Here is a 22,476-nt window from a genome sequence, read left to right on the forward strand (position 1 = left end):
CTCCACTGGTGGGATACGCTAGTACCCCTTAGCCGGCCCGCCATCAAGGGTGGTGAGGGAGGAGGAGCCACCGGGACGGTTTCTGGCAATAAAAGGTGCCGTCCACGTCCCTGTGAGCTCCTCATGCACCTCCGGGAAGAAAGGCAATGGGGTGGGTTGCTGAGAACCAGCGCGCCACCCCGAGATACCAATCATCCAGCCTCGAGGGCTCGGGACATGGTGGAGGGTTCCACACAAGTCCGATCCTGTTGGCGGCCCGGGAATGGATGGCCATCATCACCGGGTCTGACTCGGGCACCGCTGGCACACCCGAAGGGGGCAGCGGCGCCAAGTCATCATCCGTGGAGAGGTCTGACCCACCCTCCGATGCAGCGATTGACATCTGTTCATCGCGTGGAGCAGCGAAGGAAATGGTTGGTACACACCTCGAGGATGGTCCAGCACGTTCTGTTGGCGGCTCTAATGGCTGCGGAGCGTGAGAGGGATGAGGGTTCCTAGGGGGTTGGTTCCCCGAAGGAAGCATGCGTACCGTAATCCTCAGGTCTCCCGTATCACTGCCCGAAGCAACCCTCTGGGAAGGGTCCAGGTTCCACGCAGGGGAACGGTCACAGCGAACACAGACGTCGGTCGGTCTTATCAGCCGTAGAAACGGCTTTTGAGCGTTCTCACTGAGCACCTTACCAGCTGTAAGAACAGCTTTTGTTTGCTCAATGAAAACAAAAACAGAAAAGAGAAAAAGAGAGAGAGAGAGATCGCTCGCACTGCCGCACTGTGTCGCCAACCCCAATGTGGAGAGATCCCGAAAAGCTTGTAGCACAGTCTGTAGACTAGATGACAGCATCGAAGTGCTTGGCTCCGAAGCAAAAAGATGAAGTGCAATCGCACCTGCTGCTCATTATATACCTACGCTGCATGGCTGAACAGCTGATGCAAATGATTGCACGCCAGTGTGCATTGGCTCGTTTAGTTTCACTCGAAGTAGATTGGCCTCTCTAGCGAGATTCCTATTCGTCGGTCTCGACGTGGCGTCGACTGACCGACTGAAGAGGAACAGAAAATTGTAGCCTAAATAATAAACTTGTCATTATTTTTAGCTGTGCATTTTTTTTTTTTTTTTTGCAAACATAAGACGCACAGATACATTTACTCTATGTGGATTACTGTTCAAAAGTTTGGGGTCTGTACGTTTTTTTGATATTTTTGAATGAAGTCTCTTGCTCACCAAGGCTGCATTCATTTGATCAAAATACAGTAAAAAGTAATATTTTTAAATAGTATTACCATTTATAATAACTTTTCTATTTGAATATATTTTAAAATGTAATTTATTCCTGTGATGGCAAAGCTGAATTTTCAGCATCATCACTCCAGTCTTCAGTGTCACATGATCCATCAGAAATCATTCTAATATGCTGATTTGCTGCTCAAGAAACATTTCTTATTAATCAATGTTGAAAACAGTTGTGGTGCTTAATATTTTTGTGGAAACCGTGATACAGATACATCATTTTGAATTGTAGTGCATTTTCGTTAACTTTCCATATTTCCTATACATTTTCTGTGCCTCTTTTGTCTACGAGTCCCAATCAGCCAAGTCATCTCATGTGTCTCAGTGTTTGCGGCTTTCATTATGTAACTCACAGTAATCGATACACCTGTTGACATATTTGACACACCGTTTACTCCAACAAAAGCTCTCTAACCCTCTGCCAGCCTTTGTATGAAAACAACCTGACAGCTCACTGATAGCTTATGAACAGCCACTCACTGCGTTTTCCATTTACATAAGAAAGCATTAAGTCTTATTCTTATTACCACAAACCTGTCAGGGAGACTAAGGCACACTTCTCACACACCTCTTTTAAAGCCAAGATAAGCAGGGTAAATTGTGGGATAAAAAGTCGCTTGTCCCTTTGCATTAAGATTTTAGCTTCAATAGAATATCTGAGAGCTGAACCTCTTAGCTGGACTGTTTTATTTCAGTTGTGGCCGTAATGTTGGTGTGGTGAAACAAGGACACTCTGACAGCATTAATAGATGAAATGAGAGTTTATGGCTCTAGAGAGAAAGTACAGGAATGAGGTAAGTCTAAAAGAAGCTGCCAAGGTCATGAACAAGTTCTCTGACCTCAGTCTGGGTCGTGATGGTTACACCCAACTGTCCGACAAACACACACAACCTCAACAAGGGGTGCTGACACACCCACACGTTGCTGCTGTGAAGCCAGATAACACTATGGGGACATTTCCTGTTGTCATGGCAGACGGCCCATGACCTTTTGACCTTCATATCTCTTTGTTTAGTTCTGTGAATACCATTGGAGATGGAATAATCCAATTGCTTTGTCAATTAATTTATTCTTTGCACAGCAGTACATACTAGTTGAAGTCGATACAGCACCTGCAAGTCATTTTACTTCCGTAATGTGGGCGACACTTGATTTTATTTTATTTTTGTCTTCATATTCATCAATGTAATTGAGCTCCAACCTTTATTACCCTTGGCTTTAAAGGTGCATTGCGCAAGTCTCTGAGTTTTTGCAGAACTATGCCCCCTTCTGGCGACACACGAAACTGCAACCAGAGTTGTGCACGCGGTTACATGGAGTTTGCGTTGGGGTTTGGGATGAACTAGAAGCCGGTCTCTTTGAATCCATCTTCTACTTTTGCAAAAGTCGCTCGAGTTGTCTTCGCTGATGCGGATAATGGCGCGAATACACAAACCTGCCAGACATAACCAGGTGAGCGTGAACGCGCATGACGTCACGCCCAGTCGATTCCGTCCCGAATCCCTCTTATTTATTTTACTGTACAGGATTATAGAGGCAATCGCAGTGATCATAGAAGGGCTCATTCAGCCCATCAGGCAATTGTTTAAGCATGTATGGGTTAGAAAAACGGGTATTTTTAACATGAAAAGTTGCTTAATGCACCTTTAAAGGGATAGTTCACCCAAAAATGAAAATTATGTCAACACAAGAGGAGATAACTAATATCCGGTTGGTTGAATTCAATACAGTGACAATACATTGTGAATTTAGGGCTTAATAAAGCGCCCAAAATTATCAACAAAAATTACATTAAGCTCAAAATACAGCCAGAAATCAGAAATGTACTTCTGCTGATGTTTTAATGGCAATTGGCAAACCAACATAAAGGTGCATTTCCGCCACCTATGTACTGGAGTGTGCCACTGGATGACAGGAGAGAAATCGTGGCATTAAGGCCGGTTAACACTAAGGCTGTATCTCAATTCAAAGGCTGCATCTTTCGAAGGACTGTGTTGTTAAATGGGACGGTCTAGCCTACGGAGGACTGTTCTTGTCAAAGACTTGGTGGGGCTCACGAACAGACTATTTTGCTAAGCGACTGTGAATAGCAGAGGAAGAATCTAGAACTTGCTCTCTTGTCCCTGTAATCTTGTATATAAACACCATAGCAAATTAAAAAATCGGAACGACTGAAAACATGTAAATACTGTTTGACTCTCCATGACTACCGAGTTAGAAAGAGAAAGATACACTTTGTGTACCGAAGTAATCAGTGTCACAACTGTATTTCTGCTTTGCTATAAGCTCCACCTACTGTCAGAGATTAAATTTCCAGTTTTTTCCATATTGGTCTGAACAGACTAATTTAATTTTAACATTGTGTTGGTGTGAACAGGCCTTTAATCTGCATTGCTGTACAATTGCATAACAATAAAGGAAAGTTATTTCAGAGGTAGAACAATTTGTTATACTTCATGAAATATTACCAAGTTGTTTTTTTTTTGTCATTTAGAATAATGTGCACTAAAGATTCATGCTAAATAACGCAGAGAACGTGTATTAAAAAAGTAAATAGGATACATTTTGATTGCATGTTATTTTTTGATTCTGTGACTTGCTTGATTCTATAGCCAAAGATCTCCTAAAAAAATTATGGAATTTGTTCATACCCTTGCGAAAGTTAAAATAACTGCTAACCATGCTGGATTTCAGAAGCATTAAGGAAGTATACTTTTCGACATGTCAAAAAGCTGTGCTTTTTTTGCTAAGCACAACACTTTGCTCTCTCCCATTAGCTCTCCATTGACAGCTCTCCCATACCTTGTGTTTTACTTGGTCTTCTTTCACTTGGTTGACGCAGAGATTAATCTCTTTTCAGTTCTTATAATGGCTCATGACTCATCATCTCACCTTGACCTTGAGTCTCTTCTACCTCCTCTAGCCTCTTCATAACTCTAGCACTGTGAGCAGGCATGCTAGGAATGAAGGCAGGGAACAAAGAACACACACATACATACTATGAGTATCCAGGTTCTGCAACTTCTAAGATTTGCTTTTCCTTCCTTTATAAAGACCAATGTCCTTGAACAGTTAAAAATGGAGGAAGCAATGTTAAAACAATAGTCTGAAAAGGACAAGCAGTTCCTTCTGAGAGCAGGTGAATTACGTTTGTAGGCTGGCACCAAATAAACTGTTCGTGTGTCTGCCAAGTGTTGGATCTGTTGGAATTCAGGTGGATGGAATTCAGCTTGGTGCCGCTTGGATTTCACCCCTCATTCCAGGATGGCAATATTCCAGCAAATCCAGAACAATTGCAGATTTGTGCAAGAGAAAACTGTTAACTTTAGCAAAATGTTCTCACTATGTTTTGCTTTTTTCCGCCATAAAGAATAGCAAGGACAGCAGGTTTGATGCATGAACCAGCAATGCTTAACAAAACGCCCATTACACTTTTTAAGATCATTTGGGTACATTTGAATCATTATAGTCATATCTTTGAGTCACAACTTTAAATGTTATCTACCCCTTAAGATTTGTGAGTATATATGATATGGTTATACATTTCATCACTTTTTGCTTTTTCACAGTTAAATTGGCAATTGCACTTGGCAGTACTAGTTTTCACAGTTAATATGTTTGTATAATAATGAGACTTTCAATTCAGGACATATTTCATCAAATAATTTTAGCATAAAATATGCATAATAGCTCAACTTAACAAATAGTATAGAAGTTCACATTTTACATTGTGTCTATGTGATTTGCATTGTCTTATTTCCCTGTCCAAAATGGGAAATTGACAGCACCATGACACACTTTGTGAAAATGGGACCGTCCCACCTAAAGGCCCGTTCAGACCCAGGGTGATAACAATAACAATAACATTTTATTAATCGTTCTAATTCCATGAGAATAGGCAAGTCAACACCACAACTATAACAATAACGCCATGGTGGAATTATATCTAGAATCACTTTCAGAACCATTTTTTTTTTTAGCTAATGAATGGTAAAAACATTGACAGCCAATCAGAATTCACACAACATTAACAAGCTCAAGCATTTAAAGTGGAAAATGGCATAACTGTGGCTCTCTCTTATAATAAACATAATGTTATCATTATAGTTATCTGTATAGTTACAGCTCTTTGTATGAACGGGCCTTGAACCGGGATGTCTGGTCACCATATTTGTGTAATGCTCTACTTTAATCTGTAACATCAGGCTTAGGAGTATTTCATACAAAGTACATATTTAAAATCCTCTCAGCTTCTGCCTGGAAGCAATTGACACAAGCATATGAAAGGGATCTCACACATATACCCATGCTTAGTCATGCACAGATGGGGGTTACATTTCTAGAGGTGCACGAAAAAGAAAGTTCACCTTGACAACAGGAGCCATGAACACTGCTAACTAATTTGAATAGTCTTTATGGCTGGTGGTGAATTTAAGGTATTAGAAGCCATGCTAAAATGTGAATACATACACTCAAGGCTAAAGGGGTGTGTGGGATACTTGATGCTGACTGGTCAATCACAGCATTCAGATATTAATGAATAATACCTGTTGGCAAAATCTGAAAAAATTTTCATTGTTCTGCTAAAAGACATAGGTCCCGGCATGTAAACAATACATAATTGTTATTCTGTGGATGCTGTGCACTGTGTACAGTGTTGCACACAGTAGCTGGTGGACCAGTATTTTGTTTCACAGGGCCACAAGGGGGCGTAAAACAAAACAAAATGTATTTTTAGGACTGTCAACTATTAAGATGTGAATAAAAGTTATAAAACTGCTTTAGAATTATCTATAATTTGAAATGCAATGAAATTAGAAATGTCTAGGCTAACATTACTCTAAAAGTGGGTAGAAAATGTAGTACTAAGTAAACATTTTCCAGATCACATTTTAATATTTTGTTTATAGGCTTACACTGACAATATTTAAGCCAATTAGAAACACCACACTTAATATTTTCTCACTCAGTATAAATCAGACTTTATTCATGAATTACAATAAGGTCACTTTAATTACCATTAGATAATGCATTAACCAACATCAATGAGCAGTTAAAATATGTATTAATCTTTGTTAAGGTTAGTTAATAAGCAAACAACTGTTCAGTGTTTATTCATATTAGCTCAGGTCCATTAAAAAATCATAACAGATTCAACATTTAGTTGTAATAATGTATTAGTTAATGTTGAATACCTTTAATAAATGCTTTAGAAGTGTTTTTCATTGTTAGTTCATAATGTAATGTTAAACCTAATGGAAATTGAACCTAATTGTAAAGTATTACCAAAATATCAAGTTCTCATATGTATTTAAATACAGCTTTGTTTTTGTTATACTATGGCAAATGTCGGCAGTTCATTCAGTAATCTTATATATTAACACTCACAGTGTGAAAAACAGGAAACAGAGAAAAGCAAGTTTCTAGCTGAGAGAAAGTTTCTCTTAAGAAGAACCGAAGTATGGCATGAAAACAACTGACACACTTTTGTCACTTCGAGCAATGATGAACGAAGCAGGCAGCAGTTGGGAAGCTAGTAATATCACTACACCTTCAGGGCATTATATTTCTGACTGTCAGTTGAAATTCCTCAGATCACAAACCTCAGAAATATCATGGCGTGTCCCAGAGCACATTCACAGGTAGAGAGGGAAGAATCAACAGAATTCAGATGAGCTGGATCGCATGGGAAGAACGATGGAGTGAGTCTATACAAAGAGCCTAATACGGAGCCGAATAAGGGCGGCATTGATTTATAAGGCATTACTATCCATTAGTCTGTGATGATGCTCTCTGAAAGCTTCTTGCGGTATTCAGATTACTACGTCTAAGTGTCTGTAAACTGATGTATAATGTAGGCCTTCTTGTCTTAGTCAAATCTGGTACGGAATATGTTTTTAATCCTGGAGCTGGTCTATGGCCAGAAATCATAAGAGTGATGTTGAATAACTTTGTGTTGATATATGGGGATCTTTTAAGTGGAATGATGATTGTTCGGTAGAAACAGTTTTGGTGGCATCTTTGCTTCAGTTGTTTGTGTGAATAGCAGATGATGTAATATGGATAATGTTTCAAAGTGGAGAGAAATGTATGCAAAGATCAGTTTGAAATGCAATGCATAAACCATGAATCTGGTATGAGGTAGGCGATGGAACTCAGATTGAAATAGTCGTCATAGTTTTTGTTACAACCCTTTACTTCTGCATGATTCAAGTGTTTCCCCGGCCAAGTTACAAGAGGATAACGTAATTCCCAGGATTCCATTATGTTTGCATCTGCTTTTGCTGGGGCCTCCTGTGTTTTCTGTCTGTTTTTGATTAACAATGATTTGTAAAGCTTTTGGTATTTGTAAAGCCAGGACTCTTGATTACAGTGAGAGGAGGATGGAGGGGAGGAAAAGAGGGAAGGGGAGGCCCAAATGGTACCTGGAAAAGGTCAAGAACATTCTAGAGGCACTGTGATCCCCTCCTAAGATCTCCATTGGGCATTCCTTTTCTTCCAGATCATTACGTAATGCAGAAAAGAAAGCCCTGTATAAGCTTATCTTAAGTTACAGCTTTGTCACAAACAAATGCAAAATGTTTTGCATTTAAACATAGGGCTACATCATTTTAAAAAAAAAGATATATATATAACAATAATATAATTAAAAAAAAAAAAAAAAAAAAAAAAAATCTTAATTACCAAAGAATTAACAGGGAAAACAAAATTTCCTTGCACTAAAAGTCATAACCGTATTTGTATACTTTATGTACAGTGCAATGCATAAGTGAATACACCCATGCTAAAGTTGACTAAAAAGAGGAATAAAAAATCATATTTTGGAAATTGAACGTAATGCTTTAATTTAAAAAATTAGGAAAAATCCAACCTTTAAGGACACCAATTTTCTTTGTGAATGAATAATGTATCGTAAATAAATAAATGTTCTTCCTTAAAATACATGGTGCATAAGTTAGTACACCCCTATGTTAAATTCCCATAGAGGCAGGCAGATTTTTATTTTTAAGTATTTAAAAAAAAAAAATTTAGGATACTATGCATCCTGATAAAGTTCCCTTGGCCTTTGGAATTAAAATAGCCCCACATCATCACATAGCCTTCACCATACCTAGAGATTGGCATGGAGTACTTTCCATAAGATCATCTCTCAATGCAAATCAAACCAGCTATTAGGCTAACTGAAATAAAACCATGCCAATCTCTAGGTATGGTGAAGGCTATGTGATGATGTGGGGCTATTTTAATTCCAAAGGCCAAGGGAACTTTATCAGGATGCATAGTATCCTAAAAAAAATTTTTTTTAAATACTTAAAAAATAAAAATCTGCCTGCCTCTATGGGAATTTAACATAGGGGTGTACTAACTTATGCACCATGTATTTTAAGGAAGAACATTTATTTATTTACGATACATTATTCATTCACAAAGAAAATTGGTGTCCTTAAAGGTTGGATTTTTCCTAATTTTTTAAATTAAGGCATTACGTTCAATTTCCAAAATATGATTTTTTATTCCTCTTTTTAGTCAACTTTAGCATGGGTGTATTCACTTATGCATTGCACTGTATGTTGTTCATCTTCAAGCAGTGTTAGTTTAGTATCATTGATACCAGTGTTGGGGATAACAAATAAATTAAAGTCTCATCTGAATTACAAGTAACGTGAGTTACGTAATCAGATTACTTTTTTCAAGTTACGCATTACTTTTATATTTACAACAAAATATCAAAAGTTACAGAAACAGAAAACGCAACAGCTTTACATGATATGTAAAGACAACGACTGAGAAACAAGGACTGAAACACAGGGGTATAAATATCAGGATAACAAGTGACTTGAAAAGAGGTAATATACAGATTAAACGCTATGGTGACTAACAAGAGAAACTAAGGAAACAAATGCAAACAGGAACTAAACAGGAAAAGAGAAGCACTGAAACAAGAACAAAAAAACAAAAAAAAAACACTTTAAATAAAAGTCCATATAACAAAACCAAGAAACACAAAAAGTGAACATGTAACGCAGCCCAGGTGAGCAATCGTTTGTTTGTTTTTGTTTGTTTGTTTTCATTAACTATAATAATTCTGTCTTCAAGACCATATTTTGTCATAGCAAACCTCATGAAACATAATGTGTTAATTGTACATTTCCTTCTAAACAGTTATTTTGAAAAGTACAGTTAGAATTAGAGCAGTAGAAACAGGCCTTATCTTGTCCACCGTTAATGCACTCCTTGGTATAGATTAGAGTCGAATTAAATATTATGTTACCTGGTAGGAGAGAAACAAAAAAAGACAGAGTGAAACACAGTAAGCTGGGGGGGGAGAAAGTTGGAAACACAAGAAGAGTGTGACATGAGGACTGCACCAGAAATAGGACAGAGAAAGGGATGCTGGTGGGAGACAGAATAATAGATAAAATATGCAGGGTTCTTGGCATATCCATGGTTGAAATGGGATGAGGTTTGAGGCTCGCACAGTGCAGCAGTTGAATCAGAAGTTGTTTTTGTTTGGTGCGTACATCGGTAAAGATATCATCTGTATGTTTCCATATGTGGAATATAAGATCTCTAAGTCATGATTTTTCAATATAGAACCGTGGGGGTGGTGGGTGGATGAATCCAGGACAAGTTTTACTCAAAAATCAACAACAAAAAAAGTCAACAAAAAATTTAATTGATTAAAAATGTACACAAAATGTTTTTATTATGTCTTTTTTGACAGTTCAGCAGCACATTAAATTATATTAAATTAAATCAATTATAATAATATTATTATAATAAGTTAAAGGCAGTATAATACTACCAAAGAGCGAATAGGCCTAAAGGTAAAGTGAAATACTATTTAAACAGCTAAATCTCCTCACTATTTACAGAAGACAAATAAATACAAAAAAAAAAAAAATGCTAAATACAAAAGTATTCCATATCAAATATTTTATTTTGGCTACTGAGAGCATGGTGGAAATGTGCTACTTTGTCATTAATTTAATGGCACAATACCAACAATGTAAATTATCATAAAAATAAGCGAAATTTCCTTTCTGCAAAACATTTCTTTTTTACAATTTTTCTGCGGACAATTCTTAACAGCTTTCATAAGATTCACCCACCAACGGATTAGGAAAACATTTCTTGGATGGAGTCAGTGGGTTTTATTGGATGAAGGCAAAGGAAATAAAATCAGCCATCTGTGCAAAAAGAGGTATGAACTGCCTAAGGTGAGCTCTATAAAACAGACAGAGGAAAGAGCGAGAGACAATAGAGAATATACTCAAATATGTGAATCCTGATTTAAACTGCATCCGTTACAAATGTGTGAGTCCTTTAATGTGTGTTTGGGTGTGTATGCAAGCATGAGTGGCTGAAGCAAGCACATATCCCTCCTTTCTCACATTCCAAGTGGCTGGAGTGAGCTGTGACTGATCATCGCTGAAAGCGGTGTGGTCTGAAAAACAGAGGCGAGGAGGGAGGGTCTCGTACACACACGCTCTGCACACACACACACACACGGGATCACAAGCACAGCGGAGAGTGGGACATATCTGTCCCTGATGCGGCAGCTGGAGCTCTAAGCGGGAAGAGGAATATACAGGCATTGGGAGAAGGAGGGAGAGAGCATATGTGGAACTCCGGGGGGTTTGGGGACTGTAGAGCTGGTGGGGTCTGAGATCAATGCCATGGGGAACTCCAACAGCAAGAAGAAAACCCAGGCCAACCTTACCAGCAGTCACCACACTAGCAGAGTCAAGTCAATCTGGCACTTTAGACATGTGGATAAATACAAAACAGGTAGGAAAAGCTGTATACTCTGAGATACTCAGACTAAGTTGTCTGGTAGTGCTTTATTTATTTAGATTGTATTTGATAAGTAAGCTTATTTAATGTGGTATGTATACCAAATTTGTCTGTACATTTATTTCAGTATATGTGTATGTATATATACAGCATATGCTAAACTACAAATTTAAGATTGGGGGATCAAAGTAAAAATGTAATAATCTGTCCCTGAAAAATTGACACTGATCGATTACTAATGTGAGATACTACTGTGATGGCACCATAAAGGTATCAGATGGTAATTGCATGGTACTTTGATATAGTACGGAATGATTGCTATATACATGGTAGTGGTACTTAAAAGTATACTTCAGAATATCATCTTGGTGCATGTTTAGCAAACCATGAAAGTATCATCATACCATGAAAAAAAAAAAAAAAAAAAAAACTAGTAGTAGGCCTACCTGCATATTGGGCATCTATCAATCTCTTAAAATGAATAATAATATTATAAATAGCATTATTAAAAATAAATAAAAAAATAACCTAAATAAATAAAAATTCAATTATTAATTTCTAGTGTCTACACATTTCCAACAAACCATGGTAATGACACTCTACTTTTTGGTAGCTTTCTGTTACGGCTACACTCTATTTTAAGGTGACGTTGTTAAAGTGTAATTATGCAAATAAGTACTGAGAAATATGAATTAACTACATGTACGTTAGGGTTAGTGTTTGGGTTTGGATTAGGGTTAGTTACTTGTAATTATGCATTATTTGCTGTTATTACTATAGTAAGTACATCATGTAACATCAGAAAAAATAAAAAGTTACCTCTGTTAGTGTAGGAAATGTTGTGCTTTTGTCAGAATGGGTGGGAAAGAGATCCAGGTGTCTCTTCCTGTGTTCCAGTTTGTTGGTTCAATGACTGGGAAGGTTTGGGAGTGTTACTGAAATGGAAAATGCTTCCACCATAGCTTGTTTTCCTTAAATTCCTTGCAATCACGGCTCTATTATTAAGCGTTCAGACTTTCTGTTGTGTGCAACCTGTCATTTTCCTGTGCGTACTAATGTGCATCACTCAGCTGTGACTTTGAGTGTTTACGGCAGACAGTCAGTTCTCTGTCATTTAAAATTATAGAGGAATGCCACAGCGCTGAGACACAGAACAGAAAATGAAATCAAAAGTGCACATTGAAAAGAGCTGCTGTTTACAGATATGAACAAATCTCCTGTCAAAAACATCCCTTTCATCCTTGTCTCGGTTGTGTCTTAATAAAAAAACGAGATTCCTGTTCTCAAGTGGAACATTTCACCAACCTTGCTTGCTTTGTAAGGCACTTCATTTTTCATGTGACGCAAAGACTCCTACATCAAAATATCTGAGTAGAGAAAATGGAATGAGGAAATTAGCCTATTAGCAATAATGTCATTTGTGTGTGCTTCCTGCATGCTAAGTCCAAATACTAAGATGTCCCCTTTCTCAGCGTGTTATGAAAAAAATACTTCAATGGACCCTTTTCACATACTATGATGATGCGTTTCCACAGTTATCAACATCACAGATCTATGGAAATCTGATGGAAAATTTGGCATTTCTTTCTCATGTGACTGCTATAATCAATCTCTATAGCCTATCTCTATACACCTATATATTCGCATTTTTGGAAAGTCGTGGAAACACTATCATGGATTTTTCTTTTTCTTTGGCTATTGGAGGAAATGGGAATAGAAAAATTGTATTTGCTGTTGTCTCGCATTTACCACTAGAATTTTACCAAACTTCTGCTTCAGGAGGGTCCATACTTCAAAATTTGTCATAACCATTTTGTTTGCCAGAACCATTTTTGCCAATAAAAAACACTGAAGATAATGTTTGTTACCAAAGGCTTTTTTATCTCAAAGATAACAAAGAAAACAAAGAAGATGATGCCCATCATGGTGATAAATTAAATTATTTTAATGAAAACAGATACTGTAGACAAAAATCTAGAAAGAATATGATTAATATTGTTGAGGATTGTCCTGAATGAAGACTGAATGAACACCAGTAAACCGAAGTGTTTGCTAGCAGGTTAATTAACTCACCCAAATGCACCATAGAAGCCTAAATTATGAGATTATTAGGATATATACACAACATAAACGTATTACAACTGAAACTGCACAAAATGACAAAAATGCACAAATAATATTCATGTATAAGTTGCTAGTCAGAATGTGTAAGTCCCGTTGTAACAATGCCTTAAACATGAACAATAGGTAAAGCATAAAGAATTCACAACATTGTTTTAGTACTCAATATAATGAAGTGAAGTGACATGAAGGCCAAGTATGGCAACCCATACTTGGAATTTGTCCTATGCGTTTAAACCATCCAAATTAGTGCACACACATTAGGAGCAGTGAGTAATGAACACACACACCCAGAGAAGTGGGCAGCCATTCACTGTGACGCCTGGGGAGCGATTCAGGGTTAGGTGTCTTGCTCAAGGGCAATTCAGTTGTTTCCTGCCAATATTGAGCATCGAATCCGTAACCTTCGGGTAACCAGACTGACTCTCTAACCATTAGGCCACAACTTCCCCTAATGTTACTTATAATGAGTAAAACTGATGAACATTAATGAATGTGATTGCAAAATGTTATATATAACTTCATTTAAAGCACATGTGAAAATTATTGAGCATGCCGTATTGAGCATGGTACATAGACACTCTTCTTTGGATTGTCTTCATGCATAGCTTTACTCATTCATCGAGCCGTTTATTCAGAAGAGCTGAATCTGAATGCATTCCAGCATACCAGTCTCTCTCCTCATGCATGACTGGGCAGAATGCACAACAGAGGGGTTGGCGGTGTTCCGGACGTGTGTTCAACGATCTGTATCAGTTTAAATATTTAGAGAAAAAGAAGTGTTCTTGTAGCTGAGCTCCACCTTGTGCGCAACAAACTGTTCAACCGTTGAGTACAAGAAGACTCACAAGGTACTTGAGCCATTGGTGATGGTAGAGATTGATAGATGGATGTTGGATTATGGAGAATGAGTCCTCCTCATCCCATCAGTGCCTGAGCTGCAGGAATCAAGTCATGCGTTGGGGAAGCAGGTCTCATGGTGAGAAATCCAATATGTTAGATCTCTCTCCATGGTCACGTGAATGATGATTAACACTGGACATAACTCTGACAGATCGGTTAACCCAGTGAACCAGGCTGCAGTTCAAGTGGGAATGGGGGAGGGTCCAAAAAAAGAAGCAGGAATTGAAAAGAAGGGCTGAGCTATAGACGTTTCTTGTGATAATACACCTGTCAGTGCTGCTGTGCTGCATGGAAAATTGGAGAAGAAATCATTTGTTCAAATGTGCAAATATTTGTATTTGGACAAATACTTTGTATCTATTCTGTTTGTTTAGTTCATACTCACACATCTATTGATTTATCTTTAAAGGTTCTTTCAAAGATACAAACAAAATATTATTAAGCAGACAGTCTACTAATACTCTGATGAATGCTGACATGCAGTCAACTACAATGAGTGTTTGGTATTGTAATGGATATGACAATGTTGATATGTTTTGTCTTGGTGGAATAGATCTACTATTCTGCTGCTGCTGTTGGTTATTGCTGCTGCTATTGTAGAGCAAATACGGGACTTGCTACTGCCAATACATACACAAAATGCTGCTGTGAGCAAGTAAAACCTGTATAATATAGCGTACGCGAATTATACGTAGCAGATCTATGCAGGTGGAGCTGGGGAAGGTGGAGGGTTTCTGAAAGCTTGCTGCAACTGCTACAGTACATGATGACCAAGTATTTGAAGGTTGAGCAGTAGGGCTGTCACTTTTGAGAGAAATCAAATTCGAACGGATATCGAATATCAAGAAATGTATTCGAATATATTCGAATATCTACGAGTAAAATGTAAAATGAAGTTAACGAACAACCTCGATCCATCAGGAAACGCCACATGGTCGCTGAATTTCACTGCGCTTCATGAAGAGTTTTTCTTTTGCGTGAAAAAGCCGTTCGCCGGAGATGTGTTAAAAGATAGGGAGTGCATTCATGATTAGGCTACCGGTATAATAATCCTCCTGGCGCCGGGTCTAAGTGAGTAATGTTCTCTTACCTTTGTTATTTGATTAACATTAATGACACTTTAAGACCAGCCGCTGCGGACAGAGACGCGATCTGACACGCGTCGCATTTTCGCACATCTCTACGTTCATTTAAGACTTTATTTAAATAATTTAAGACTGCTCTTATGAGGACACTCGACAAAACGGACATTTGGCATAATTTGTGTGTTATGGTTTGTTCAAGCCCGAAAGAGAACTCGATACTGACGCGCGTCTTTTCTGTGGGTCGTGTGTGTGTGTGTGTGTGTGTGTGTGTGTAATAGGCAGGAATTACAGCGCGGACTCTTTTGTCTTGTCTTTATCTTCCATTTTCAAAACAAGCTGGCTATTGGCTGCTATTATTCGCTTGATTTGGTCATGGGCCTACGCTACAATACGTTTAGAGCGGCCGCTACTGGATGAGATGGCAAACAATAAAATAAAAAGCAAACGGTCTAATCATAGACTGTAAAAAATGCGCAAAACATGGCACTTTAAAAACCGAATAGTTTATTTATAGTTCGGTTTCGGATATTTCACGCCATGTTCGAATGCATATTCGAATATCGAATAAAAAGTGACAGCCCTATTGAGCAGCGAGCTCATTGGCTACTGATACAACAGGAACCAATCAACTGTGCCCTATAGAGAATGATGTGATTACAGGTGGATTGAGTTAAGGACCTATCAGCCTGCACCATCTAGAGTTTAATGTGAGAACGTCTAGAATGTCTAAAGTGGACTATTGAAATAAAGTGTTACCAAACAAAGATTACGATGATCTACAAAAAAAATACTATTTCAGCCTCCCCCTCTAAAAATGTCATGTTTAATTCAGTGTTACTTGCTGTTCTTTGTAATTATTAGTGAAATTTACTTGCAATTTCTGAGTGAAAATTGAGAAAACCCTACCCATTTTTTTAGTGCTTAATTTGCATAATGAGAAAATTAACATATTAAATGTTCTTTTAACATTTTCTGATCTAACATTCAAACAACCAAGGGTAAAGGGCAAAACAAAAAATCCTTAAATCATTAGTATTATTATTGATATTATTTTAGATGACCATTTTTTATGTTCCCTGAACTTTTTATAAGCAACATTTTCATAACTTTTTACAACACAAAATTGTTAGCTGAGGAAAAAAAAACAATATAAACAATACAATGACTCAAAAATGTAATAACTGAGAATGAACACCGTAAGCCACTCATAGGTTGAAATATAAACTGAAATGACACACATCCCCTTTAATTTGCATCACTTCTATAAAATATTCATATACTACTGACACTGAAGGAAAAAAGGAGAAGAGGGTGAGAAACTTTGTTTTTGAGATTTTGTGTCCTTGTTCACTGATCAAATGTCTCGCTGTCCCTATCATATCAGAAAACTGAACATTCTGAACAAGAAGAACCACATGCTGGCCTTCAGTAACCTCTAAAGAGGGAAGAAAGCATCTCAGTCCCTAACAGAATTACAGTTGAAGAAGAAAAGAGAATGGGTGTGCTTTTGTTTTGAGTGAAATCCTCTCTGGCAGTGATGTCAGCCTGTTGTTTAGTAGAAACTCTGTGTGTGTGGTCCAAACTAAGCATTCATCAGGACCCAGTGTGGGATTTTCCACACACAACCTCATTTTTAATCTCATTTTAGCAGTCAAAACAGGTTTGAAAAGAGTTTGCGTCATACTCCTTTAATAACTTGCGATGCTTACACAATATGCAGGACGAGTCATAAGATGTGTGACTATGCGTGTGTGTGACTATTTTTTTTTTGTTGCTGCAAACTAATTTGCAAGCATGCTGCCTTGAATTTATAGCAGCAAATGGACACTAACAGTTTAAATCGAAGCTAAAAATGCATAAACACACAAACATGTCTATAACTTGCACTGTAAAAACTACTGTAAACTTATATCAAAGGTAAAGTCAATAATGCAAGATACAGTATATAACAGCTTTCATTTCTAATGTTTCAATGTGAATGTGAATGCCTGCATGGGAGTCAGAGATTATAAGTGTACGTATAAACACATATAAACATAGTAGAAATACTCCCTGTCATCAGCAGTGATCCCAGAGTGCCAAATGCACTGTAGGATGGCATCAAAGCATGGTGGGTAATGGGGCATAAAATTGATTATCACTCTGAGTGAGTTATTAAGATCCGCAGTTGATGGTTCCCATGTAGATATATCAGCTCACAATAAGACTTTCCTTAGCAAGACAATTCTCACAGGCCTTTGTAATACAAAAAAGAATACAAATCACATCAAGTGTTGCTTGACCTTGATTTTCCACATATATGCAGAATCTTTCAATTCCATTTGAACTAGATAAGACAAATATTACAAACTAATGAAGATTGCTTAAGTATTCAAACTTAACTACACAGTAACAAAGCCACCCATTCATTCAGATATCTTAAATTACTTCTTCCTCTAATAAGTCACATTAAATAACAAGGATGAAATCTCCACTTCTGAATATTTTGACAGACCACCAAAGCTGGTTTCCTCTATCTGTGCATAATGCTGCCTTCAAATCCTCTTTCTCCAGACGCAATTGTGTAATCAAAAATTCTTGAAAAATCCCAGCAGGTTTATACTATTTGTGTTCAAACTTCCCACGTGTTTAAGACAAAACATGGTGAGAATCTAAACTCTAGAACTCGTTTCAGAGGTTGGGTGCAGTAATTAATAATTCCATTGCGACTGGCTGTGGTGCCCAAGATATTCCATTTTTCATTATCCCACGAGCAGCACTCCGACTAATCCCTTTGAATTCTGTGACTAGCGTAGGGAGCGTGCACATCCTTCCTCCTTTGAAGTTTCTGTTAAAAGTGCTTCAATCAAGCCCAGTGCCAAAGAGAGTTACAGAACAGCAGGATAATCTGTGTCAGTGGAGAGAAATTCTTTCATACAGAGAATAAAAATTGGTAACATTTTGAATGTTTATTTTAATAAGACTCTTGAGCATAATTAATCCCAATACACCAGTGACCTCATAATTGGATTTGTTCTCAGTGTTCCACAGACCACATAGAGCAGAGAATTCCCTTTATTATTTGGAGCTGCAAATGAAAGAACCCGCCAAACGCTTCTTCAAGAATCCCTCCCAATGTCGACCTGTTTTCTGAACTAAAATGGTTGTTTCAAGATATTTTAAAAGGGGTTTGTGTTTTTAGCTCACATCTAACAGGTAGCAGGCAGAATAGAAAAGGGCCCAATATAAAGCCATTGTGTCTGAATGTAATGTGGCCTGGTGCGGCCATTTCCTCCATGATTAGCAGCAAGGAGACAACACCAAACCCTTCTTGACAGACACTTTTTCGCTTTTCACCAAACAAATAATATGGGAGCTGGGATAAAAGTATTTTTTACACTGAAAACCTGCCTTTAAAAGGAATGTCCACTCAAAAATAAAGATTCTGTCATCATTTACTCTCCATCATGTTGTTCCAAACCTGTGTGACTTTAGCATTACAAATGTGAAATGCACAGTAAAATGAACATTGCAATGTATATTGTGACCCAACATCTTCATCAATCAACACTATTGTGAGTCCTCAAAATGGAATGGACCACAGCTTTTCACTTGATGCTAAGACACAATGTCATCAGTCTTGCTAGTGCTTTCATGCTAGTTCTGTTAATGAAGTAGGTCATTGTGCTGAAGTCTGCAGTTTTCTCTAGCCTAGCCAGCGCTTAGTTTGCTTACCTGTGAACGTCAACAGTAAAAAAGCACACTCGCGTTTGCTATAATACCCTGCTTCATCTTAATAGACTCAAATAAACACTCAAAAACTTAAAACTCTGTTTTGCTATTTCTGCCTTGGTGATTTTAATTGGATGGTTTTAAATATTCACATATTCTTTAGCAAATAGTAGGCGTATCACCAGGCTTGAAAGCTGTCTGATGTCTGCAATTCTCAAGGCCATAGATAGCAGATTGTGTTGACTGGATTATATTTCAGTGATAGCGGCACAGTGGCTGCATGTTTCAGGAGAGGAGAGCTTGTGTGTTACAGTGAGATTGCTGTAAAGTACTCATGATGCGTTTATCCTAATGCAGAAGGTAAGTTGAGGAAATCATTAAAGCAGTATGGGAGATTGCTGCATCATATAACATCAGAAGCCTCGCTTGTCCAAGCAGCATTATTAGTTCCAACTGCGTTTACTGCATGAATAACCATTTCCTGCACTCATGTTAATTAACAAGGTTAGAGTTGAATTTAGCTGATGTTCGTCTGATGGTTAGTTTGATGAAAATGAAGGTTCTGTCATCATTTACTCATCCTTATGTCATTCCAAACCTGTATGACTTTTTTTTCCCTGAGGAACACAAAAGTTGATATGTCGAAGAATGATTATGCTGCTAATTTCCATTCAGTGAAATAAGTGACCAATTGTGACAAGCCAGCTTTATGTAAAACAGCTTTTAACTTTGCTAATCATTTTCTTTTGTGTTTTAATGAACAAAGAAAGTCATACAGGCTTGGTAAACAACATGCCAGTAAGAAAATTATAATGATGAAAATAATTTATTTTTGGGAGCAAAAACGTTTGTCCTTATATAACACCATGTAGGGTCTGTTTTCAGAAAACATCTGTGTCTGCTCTCTATCAGAATCACACCATGTCCATTAGCATAGACAGAACTGCTCTTTTTCATTATGAGCTTGTTAAAGTAACACACACACACGTACACACACTGGGTTTTCATGTTTTATGAGGACTTTCCATAGACATAATGACCCTCATACTGTACAAACTATATATTCTATTCCCCAACACTAACTCTACCCATCACAGAAAACTTTCTGCATTTTTACATTTTCAAAAAACATCACTTACACAAGGACAAGGATTTTGAATATTACCATCTCTGTGGGGACATGTCCCCATTACATTGATTTTACCTGGGCCACACACACACACACACACACAATAAGGTGACTGTGTTTGATTTGTAACTTCTTTTAAAATCAAATTTTGCTCAAGAAAAAAAAATAAAAAAAAGTTGAGTCACCAAGATGTTGAGTCACCAGACTGACAATTCTCAGTACCCAGAAATCTTAACAAGATTTCAGGGCACATACTTAATATGACAGATTCCAGATACTCTACTTATTTTCTAATTTCACTAATAAAGTCAATACGTCTGAATCATTACTAGGCCCTTCTGATATAATTCAGTTTTCGTTCTGAATTGTGATGATCTTCGCAGTACCTTCAGTCAACTAAAATGCTGATGTTCTTCTTCTGTTGTCTCAGTCAGTCGTTCATGTCAGCGGTAATCCAGGTGGCGTCTTTGCCTGCCATCCCGTCAAACAAATTATACGGCTCAAGACACAACTCAGATTTACAGCTTCTGATTCATGTGACTAAATCAAGTTTGTTAGCAGCTTAAAGGGATAGTTCACCCAAAAATGAAAATTTTGTTATTATTTACTCACCCTCAAGTTGTTCCAAACCTGTATGAGTTTTTTCTGTTGAACACAAAATAATATATTTTGAAGAATGTTGGAAATCAAATAGTTGACGGTATTGACTTCCATAGTAGGAAAAAAAATGGAAATCAATGGCTACCGTCAACTGTTATGTTGTGTTCAACAGAGAAAACTCATACAGGTTTGGAACAACATGAGGGTGAGTAAGTGATAACAATATTTTCATTTTAACGGAAATGAGAAGGAAAAAAATGGATTGACTGTGACCGTTGATTACAAAACCTCCACTGCTATTGTTTGCAGTCATTTCAACATCTTAAAACCAGGGATAGTGTCTTTGTGTGGCCATATTCAACAGGGTTTGTCTTGTTTTAGGAAGAATTATGATATCTGACAAATGGAATGCTGATAACATTTTCACAGTGTATTTATTGAGTGATGTGGAAATCATCACTCACTAAATACATATAAATATTTCCATAATATGTAATTATGTAAATAATATGTAATCTTTTTAAAAGTAAGCTAAAGTGTTTTCTTTTTCACCAGGGTATCTTGACTTGGTTTACTTAAACAAGCTCCACTCACACATTCTTCAGTTTGAAATATACTTTCGGCAAGATATGACAAGTCTGCATTTTGTCAGTGGGGTCAAAGGTTAAATGATGGCTGTGAAACCTGGGGTAAGAACCTGTGCAGCTGCAGTATAACACAACTGTTCACAGAAAGGAAGTAATGAATGTATCATAAAAGCCCTACAGGCTTAGTAACAGTAAACTACATAATTGTGTCTTAGGAGTTAAAGAACCTACTAAAAGAACCAGACATTTACACTGATTTGGAGGAAACACTGCTTTGAAACACTCATAAATAGAGACATTCTCCAGGTTTACTTCGTTTTGAACTCGGTTTGATTAATGTAATTATTACATAATGGAAAGAACAAAGCATGTTTCATCCATAGTATCATGCACAGGTCGTGCATCCATGGCTTTCAAATAACATGAGCATGGATAGCATGAGCATACAATTGCAAATATTTTACCATTGAGCACAGCAACTGTTTTCACATGACTGGCTTTAATAGTGAGTTGTGGTCAAAAATAGCAATGCGTAAGTTAGGACGGGACATAATTAAAGCATCAAAACATTTAAATGCATTGAAAATCAGAGGGAACTCAGTCTATGTTAGAAAGTTTATGTGAATACGAGTAACTCAAGAGCTTAAGCTTTGAGGCTTGGACGGGACTCATTGCTGTCCACAACAGCCTTCTGTGGTGTTAAAGAGTAAAAATACCACTGAACTCAAATCCCTTTCAGAATGGCTGTATCCGGCATGTGTTTGATTTAACCACAGTGGAAGGATATTCGCTATAATATTTACATGTTTTTGGGTTACTTTATATGTCTCTTTCTTTGCCTTTCTTGGAAATTTTGACCACAAAACCTTAGATTAAATTGCACAGCATTCCCAACTCCTAGACTTTGAAATTGCTTCATAAAAATCATGTTATGAGGATGTGTTCTGAACTTTTGATTTGATAAAAATACATTATGTGAATGATCCAGATTCAGCCGCACAATGATCTGTGCAGTATAATCTTGTGCTGTATTTGTCGTGACATTGTAATTGACATTGTTTTGGTCAAAACGAATTGTTGCCCGGAGATGTTGTCACTAATGAATGATCAGATGTGATAAAGAGAGAGAAAGAGTCTGCTCAGGGTCACGCTCTGCTAACAGATTCTGAAAACAGACAAATAGTCTTCCAAGTACAACTCTGGAAAAACTAGACTTAAAAAACTGGGTAAAAGTCAAAGAAGGTGAGATGACGA

General features: G+C 37.4%; 1 protein-coding gene across 6 annotated transcripts in view; it reads left to right on the forward strand.

Annotated features, from left to right (window-relative positions):
* nhsl3 (NHS like 3) overlaps window positions 1–22,476 on the forward strand; it is a 69,081-nt gene that overhangs the window by 32,541 nt on the left and 14,064 nt on the right. The window contains exon 1 of one of the 6 annotated variants that reach the window (XM_079878917.1): window positions 10,581–11,080. The exons of the other annotated variants lie outside the window; for them this stretch is intronic. Within the exon in view, the coding sequence (XP_079735043.1) occupies window positions 10,969–11,080 (112 nt within the window). The 5' untranslated portion in view covers window positions 10,581–10,968. Of the gene's footprint in view, window positions 1–10,580; window positions 11,081–22,476 lie in introns of those variants that run through there. 6 annotated transcript variants of the gene reach the window in all.

This window comes from Squalius cephalus, assembly GCF_949319135.1.
Source record: "Squalius cephalus genome assembly, chromosome: 8".
In the NCBI taxonomy this organism is placed as follows: domain Eukaryota; kingdom Metazoa; phylum Chordata; class Actinopteri; order Cypriniformes; family Leuciscidae; genus Squalius; species Squalius cephalus.